We start from the raw sequence: 8161 nt of genomic DNA, 5'->3' as shown, positions 1-8161 counted from the left end.
AGCCGGTACCATGTGGACTAGGGTGGAGTGCCACGGGCGGGGGGCTGCTGAAAGGGCAGCGGTGCTGCCGCTGAGGCAAAGGTGGGAGGAGAAGCCGCAGACACCCCGCTGAGCTGCCCCAAGGGAACCCTTCCTCCCCCCCGGAAAGAGATGGTATGGTACGGTCCGGGCCGCGTCCCGTTGCTAGGCGCCGCGGTCACGTGCCCCGCCTGCACCCTCCTCCCGCTGCCCGGGCCGGGGCCACCATGGCTGACGTCATCGGGCCCATCCTGGTGCAGGTAGGTGCGAGGGGGGTGCCCCTTCCCAGGAACCTTTGCGGCATTGCCCTGCCTGAACTCCCGTGAGCCTCAGCGCTGCCCCCAGGCCTGGGGCTCGGGGCGGCCTGGGCCTGGGGGAGCTCGTGCGGGACTGGGGCGGCGGAGGTGGGGGCAGGGCCTGCTGGGAGCAGGGGGGCGGCCTAGATTTCCCTGCCGAGCTCCTTCCTCCCCCGGGGACTTTCCTGGCGGCCCCTGGCTTGTGTCCTGCTTGCCTGTGGTCTCTGTCAATGAGATGCCAAACCGGGCGTTGAAATCCATACGCCGTTGTCAGACGCGGAGGCTTTCCTGCCATAGCCGTGGGAGCGCCGGACCCCCCTCAACCAAGCTGCGATCGTCACGGGGGCTGCAGCAGAGTTTAACGGCTGTACAGCACGTTTCTCCCCCGTGCATCTCGGCTTTTTGATGGGAGACCCTCGCTGTGGCCAAATCGGGGTTGGTTGAAAACTCCCGTCAAATCGGAGCTGGTTGAAATGGGCGATGCCGTCAGATGGAGGGAGATGTGAGACATGAACGGGCTTGCTCCCAAACGCTGCTGACAGTGCAGGCTCGGTCCAGCTGCAGCACGTTGGATTGCACCCCCCTCACTACGGAGCACAAGATCCAGCACGCAGACGTATTCCCGTTCCCTTCTGCAAATGGATCACCATAACGGAGACGGAGAGGGAGCAGGGGACATATTCACAAGCGACATGTTGGTGGAGTGCAAAATCTAGAGTGTGTAGTGCTAAAACGATACCGTTTATTTTCATACCTTTCCCTGAGCCTGATGAAGAGCACATGAGCCCGAAAGCTTGCAGAAAAAGATAATTTTTTTTTTTGCAATTTCCCAGTTAATCTAACGGAAGGTATCATTTTAGCACCAAGCACTCTAGCTTTTTGCATTTCCTTTTGTCCCAGACCAACACAGATACCACATACATCCCTGAAACATGTTGATGAAGAGAATTAGTATGTAGTGGAGGAGAGTGTGCTAGTAAACCAGTGGGAGGGATCCTTGATACCATGTGTGTAGGGGCTAAGCAGTCAAGGGGGCATCTGAGGCAGCCCCAGGGACTGAAGTTATTATTATTGGACTGTTCTGTCACAAAAACATTTTAGCTTCAAGCCACATGCTATGGCAGTGGCTCTCAACCTCTTCAGGCTGAAGGGAAATGAGCATTCCCTCTCGCTATGTCCTACTCTGTTTTTGAATCTTAACGGTGCGATTCTGCTGTTATAAAGAGCTAAGACAGACCACAGTGGATGTTTTTAACACTCTGGATTCCTATTTTAATCTCTGGACTTTCCTTGTGTAGGTGTACACACTTCTAACTGTGCTAATACTGAGCAGCACTCTGTAGCACCCTTAAAAGGATCTCGCAGCCGCCCAGGGTGCCACCATGTCAGTTAAGAATCACTGCTGTATGGGAATCTGAGGAATATGTGTCACACTGGTAATTCAACCTGTCCTCATTGGTTTAGGGCTGCCAGTGGTTTCAAGTGAAGGAGTGTTAACTGAAACTGGTACTGCCTGACAACCCAAGAGTCCAAAGAGTTCTCTTCCTTTTAAAATGACTTTAGTCCTACATGGTTTCTCAGGAGGTATTTTTTCCTTTGTAGTGCTTATAGTCATATACAGAAAACAATGCACCTCTCATTGGTGACTGTACTGGCTCCTTGACAGCTTCTAGGTAAAAGTGGCTGGCTTACCAGGTTGTAGGAGAGGTGGGTGAGGCACTGTAGTACTAGTAACTGATGGGATGGATTGAGAAATGTCTGACCAAGGGATGAAGGGAAATTGACTCTCAGCCTTCTTCCCATAAACCCAAGCACTCTTTTTAGATCCAAAAGGAAATTCTTCTTATCCAAGACTAAAGCAGCTTCTCTTTCTGTGAATAGCATCACCAACAGCTCAGCAAGCCAGCTGAGTGGCCTACCTAGAGTGGGAAGGGATTCTACCGGGAAAATCAGTTGCATCCCACTGACATTCGACTGCATACTTTGTGTTTTGTCCATTTAGATCGTATCTTCTTTGAGCCAAAACCAAGTGGAGTACTAAGGCCTTGATTCTACGTGGCTTCTCTGGTGGCACTGGCATGGCTATACAGCACAAGACAGCACCATGCAGAGGCACCCTATGCCAACTCTTTGGCATTAAGTCCAGAAATTGGAAGCAATGCAGCTGCATTCGTGCAGCTCTCAGTAGACCTGGGCAACACATCCTCACTGCTGAAGTTCACCCACATCCTTCTCCGGTTCTGTTGTAGGATGCATCTCATCATCCAGGTTTTTCCACTGTCAACTCTAGGAGCCCTTGGCAAAGACATCCCTTGTCTCTGTCATGTAGCTGCAGAGCTGAAGAGATCATGAAGAAATTTGTTTCCTATGCTTAGGAACTGTTCTGCTTGGCATGATACTTGCATGTGTTAAGGAGATATGTGTGATTTATGATTTTCCAGGTTCAAGAAGACCTTCGCCAGCTTAAGAGAAAACTTGCAGTTATCAACCTTGAAGGAAGTCAGAATGTCCTGGATGTTCGTAATCTTGAAACAGCCATTGAAAGAACAGAAATTGGGTTAAAAGTAAGTAGAGCTGTGGAACAGGAACAACTTATCACCATTGGAGTTTTCATCAGTAATTCGTTGTAAACACATAGGGTCAAATATAGTTCTTTGTAAATTCTGTTGGTTAATGAGAAAAAAAAGAGGCCCAAGCACTATATTTCAGGCCACAATTGTTCTTTTTGGGTGGTCAGAGTCAACTGGCCTTAGGGCTGATAGCGTTATTCAGGACATGCTATAATTGTTCAGATATGCATTGCCTGTCATGTCTTTTTCACTTAATTACAAGTCCAGAATGTTAAGCTAATTGAGCCAAGTGAGATGAGTGTCCCCATCTCCCCTGTAATAGTCTAAACATGATTTTTTTTTCTTGAACAGAAACATGCTGAGAATTATTTCAATGCCATAAACAGACAAGTGTTAACTGTTCCTTTTACTGATCAGAAGGAAGCGTGTTCAAAACAGCTCTATAAATGGTAAGTACAAAAGCCTTTTTATTGGGGAGACAGGAGTACAAACTTCATGTTGTCAGAGTCCTATGGAGAGAGAAGAGAAGCAGCTACATGCTTACGTTGATGATCAAAACACTTACAGGGGTGTGAATTCTTGGTGCCAACTCTGGGTACATGAAGTGTCACCATAGTGGTACCGAGAAATACCTTGCATTGCTGACATTGTAGTCATCTGTGGATTGTTATTTGATACTTTACAAAAAGTTAAAGAATAATAGACTAACATGTAGTTTTGTGTAGGTATAGTAAGCTCTTTTAACTTGTGTAACTGCTTTTTGTGTTTTGGCTAAGCAAAAATGTCCATAAAACAATAGTAGTTTAAACTTAATCAGATGGAAGTAGTACAAGTTTTATAGGTAAAATCAAAGCAAATCTTGTAACTTTTTGTTTCTTTCTGTATTAGGGAGCCTCCTAAGGACGCTGCTCAAAAACAGTTAATTTTACCACTGGTACCTGTTAAACCTCTGACTGCCCAGCCCTGGAGCAAGACAGCATGTGCTTCTCCAAGATCACAGGTCTGAAATAACCTATTGCTACTTGGGCAAATAGACTGCGTATAAGTATTGGAGACTGGGCCCTAAAAAGTTACCCAGAATCCTGGAGTCTTAGTTAAATTATGGGATCTAGTGCCAAGCAATTTCGTTTAGGTATATTTTGTTTCTAGTCCAAACTCTGCAGGGATTCTGTTTCAGATAGAATTTTTCCTGTTACTTTTTTTTCATCATTCTGAAGTGGCAAGTCAGAGTGACAGAGTCCCAGGGTGGCATCTTCAAAACAAAATCCACCTTTTCAAAACAAGCAAGGCAAATGTAAACAAATTTAACAAAATTTAAACGAATTTAATCAGCATGTGGAGTAAAATCCCTGTTTCAACTATAAGGTGATTTTTTGGACTCCTAAGGGACCATGAATATGACACTCTGCGAGACCCTTTTTTAAAGAATCAGTGTTCAGGTTGCAACTGTGCTTTAATTCTCCTGGTTTCTGGTCTGAGTTGCAACTTTCCCACTACCTTAATAGGTCTCTGTGCATCAAAATCTTACTAGTTTATGCTTTGAAAGGAATACAAGTTTTATGCTAACTACTGCAAACACAACTTATGCTCTATCACACAGCCTGCAATTTAAATGCAAAAAATGGTGACCCTCAAAATTGTTTTTAGAATCTCTCGGAAACAACAGTGTGCCCTAGAAAATGATCGGACACTGTCTTTTATAAAGATACATGTATCATGAAAAATTATCACAGGCCAAGCAGTCTGTAATCTTTGTATAATCCATCGGTTTTCAACTGTTCTATGCATGGGTGAACTTAATTTAGAGCAGGGCACATACTATGTCCTACCCTGGCTTTCCCTTGGGGGCTTTGGAGCCCCATTGTCCTTTCATTTCTGATATCTGTGACATCTGCTTAAAAATGCATATCCACAGACACACAGGATAGCCCTAATTTCCCATTCTAAAGTAAATGACAAACAGTGCTGTTTTGCCAGCTGTTCTACATGCCTAGCATGCCAACATAAAAGCTTTTATTATTAAATAGTTGTGATATCCAGCTGGGAAATTACCACCTATAATTCCCTGTTTCCTGTCTTTTTAAACTAGGTGATCCCCACTTGCCTCTATAAGCAGATTTGGTTTTATTTTTTTTAAATACATGTTGGCATTTTCAGGATTCCTTTCCATGTGAAGTAAGTGTTCAGTTTACAAAGCTTTATAACTTGCTAGGGGACTTAATCATATTTTGGCCTACTTTATTTAACCTGTTGCTTGAAGGGATCAAGTTTCAAGTACATAGTTTGGGCTTTGAAAGAAATAATTCAGATAGCAATAAATCAGTAGTTTGTGGTCAGTAGCAGGCTGTGTGATAGAGCATAAGTTGTGTTTGCAGTAGTTAGCATAAAACAAGATTGCCATCAAATTACCACAGACGATATTTTCACATACACATTGTTAGAGTACTTGCCATATGCCAAATAGCCTGGCCGCAGATGTGCTGGTATACTCATGGAATTATTATTTACACACGGATACAATACTTCTGAATCCTGGCAACAGCAGGATGTGGTGGTGTTAGCCCAGCTAATATGGAACATCATGATGCATTGTCACTACTGGAGTCCTTGATTGTAGTTGCGTTTATTCTCCCAATTAAGCTTGAGAGATTTGCACATGCATCTCCTATTAGTGTGGATTGGATGCAGCAATGCTAGGAAAGACATCAATGTCTGTATTGGTGAGAAATCCAGTTCAGACATATTTGAAATAAACCCTGCTGAGTTGAAAAGGTCTTGAACCGAGTCTTTTGTTTTTCTTTTTGAAAACTGAAACTTTTATGGCATCCTAAAAACACAATGGGAGTTCCCTGTTCTCTCCTCCCTTTATGGCACATGACTCATTAATATTAATAGATTATAGTTGTGAATGAAGAAAATAGGCTCTGGAGTACTGTAAAACATGTGAAAGCTGTTTGTTGTTAGGCATGAGAATTAGCTTGAGCACAGCCAACATGCTGCTTGTTTCAGAGACTAATATGCTGTAATCTGGGTGAAGTTCACCCACCATGAAGTGGCTTTTGCACCAACAAAGAAATGACACTTGAATTGTTCCACTGCATTGTAATCTCCAAGGTACATGGTTCTGTGACTAGCAAGCAAGTGTGTACAAAGAAATGTGAGTCTACCAAGTCATATCATTCTAGTGCATTAGCAGTAAATGGGGTTAGCAAACGCATCCAAGCTTCTCCTGGTTGCTCATGTCCATCTGTCTTTTACTGTTGAAATACTGCTCAGTTTACCCAACCAGAACTCATGATACCATGTCTTTCCCCTGTTGCTTCCCTCCCTTTGGCCCAAAGACACCAGAGGGTTTCCTAAGACATCTTCCATTTTTCTGCTCAGCTTGTGACCATGGCACATACCATCCATAACTATTCTTCCTACAAACTGGAATAAGTCATGCAGAGTGTGGTTGGAAGGGTTTCACCTAAGTCGCTTGCATGGCTAGTTCTAGATGTGCAGTATGCCATTTGTCTTCCTATACTGCTTCTTGTTCCACATCGTAACAATTGAGGCTTCGGCCTGACTTCAGACTAACAGAGCCCACTGTCTCCCTCCACCCTAACAATAGAGTCCAGAGGTGTGGAAGAGCATAGGAGTTAGAAATGGAAAGATCTGTTAGACACTTAGTCCTTCTCCCTTCAAACACAGTATTGTTCCCTGCAGTACCTTTGAGTTTAGAAAGTAGCTTTCATCAGCTTTCTTTATTAAGCATTTCAATTCTCATTATCCCGAGTGGAATCTGCCAGTGAGACATTTATCATTTTGCTGTCAGCCTGTGACTGGGGAGTTTGCATTGCGAGTTGTCTCCTGTTTTTAATTGAGAAGATCTTCAGAAAAAAACCTTAGCATCTTTTCCCTCCAATCCTTGTTTAATAGCACAAGCAGTTTCCTTTTTGTACGGTGGTGCAGTATGGTAATAAAATAAATACCACAAAATCACTGATGAGGTGAAAATTGAACTTTCTGCCTCTGTGCAGCCATGTAGGTAAAAGAGTAATTGGCTTGGATAATAACTTTTGTTCTTAACACACCAAAGTCTAAATGAGCATCACATTTGATACATCTGCTTGTAATTACCATCAGAAGAAGAGGGAAGCATCGTTCAGATAAATTCAAACATGTTAGTGTATTAATAAATTAAATTGCTATCTCTTCTTACTAGGTAGAAAAATACCTTCTAAATAGTATCTTAAACTTACACAGATTTATTTTGCTTTTCAAAAATTGATATCCCCTTAAATCCTCTCTTGTTTTTACTTGGTAGAAACAGCAATGGTACGTTCCTGCCTCTAACTACATTATTCATTTAGCTAGATCGTATATACTGACAATGTGCTTTTCCATTCCTGTGTTCAGATAATGGGAATTATGCACATACGAGCCAGATCCTTAGCTGCTGTAATCTGGTCGTTAGTAATATGCCAATTTGTGCCCGTTAAGGATCTTCCTGCATTCATCCGTTGGTGAAAACACTCATGTTGGTGGCAGAGGCAATTTAGCATTGTTACTTCAGTGGAACTATTGGGAGATATTACAACTCTTGGTACAGATCCAAACGCTTTGTTCTATCTTTCAGTGCAGCTACAATGCTAAGTCAAATGTTTTTACACAGATAATTTTATGCTCAGTGTTCAAATCAAATGTTTGACACAGATAACTTTATACAAAATAATTGCATCTATTAGATTCCTTTAAATATGAAGACATTATTTTAAAAGCTGTTTTTGCATATTTTCTATTATTTAGGATTTCCTTTACCCTTATTTTTGTCAGCAGAACAGCTTGATTCATTCCACACAGCTGAAATAAGACATCAAAAAAATGTGTTTTAATTCTTGTATCTATAACGGTTATTTCTTTTATCGTTTACTGACTAAGCAAGTGCTTTACCTGCACTGAGCCAATGGGCTATAGCTGGTCCAAGGAAGCAGTTCTGGTGCATCAGGTCAATGATCCCTGAATTAAAGTAGCTGGCAAGCTTAGCCATAATAGATGACACTATTACTCTCAACTGTTTTAACAATTCAGTTTTAACCCAGTTTAACTAATCACAATGCATATTTGCCACATCCCATTAATACGGGCCTGATTCAGCAAAATGCGTCAGCATGTGCTTAAGGAGAAAATAAATATACTCATCAAGGAGATCATATGTTTAAAAATCCTGATTTGCTTTGTGTCCTGAGCTACACTTATGAAGTATATGAATATATCTATGAATATTAGCTAATC

General features: G+C 42.6%; 1 protein-coding gene across 2 annotated transcripts in view; it reads left to right on the top strand.

The window, feature by feature from the left end:
* The first annotated feature begins 9 nt into the window (after positions 1 to 9).
* The window catches only part of IQCH (IQ motif containing H), a 115759-nt gene continuing 107607 nt past the window's right edge, over positions 10 to 8161 (top strand). For both annotated transcript variants that reach the window (XM_090028365.1, XM_090028364.1), the window contains exons 1-4: positions 10 to 278; positions 2756 to 2878; positions 3236 to 3333; positions 3773 to 3884. In XM_090028365.1, the coding sequence (XP_089884491.1) occupies positions 156 to 278; positions 2756 to 2878; positions 3236 to 3333; positions 3773 to 3884 (456 nt within the window). In that variant the 5' untranslated portion in view covers positions 10 to 155. The remainder of the gene's footprint in view (positions 279 to 2755; positions 2879 to 3235; positions 3334 to 3772; positions 3885 to 8161) is intronic.

The sequence above is a fragment of the Crocodylus siamensis genome, chromosome 15, assembly GCF_052110815.1.
Source record: "Crocodylus siamensis isolate JL-2025a chromosome 15, ASM5211081v1, whole genome shotgun sequence".
NCBI classification, from domain to species: Eukaryota; Metazoa; Chordata; order Crocodylia; family Crocodylidae; genus Crocodylus; species Crocodylus siamensis.
The sequence above is the reverse complement of the archived record's forward strand: the minus strand, read 5'-3'. Positions and strand labels throughout refer to the sequence as shown.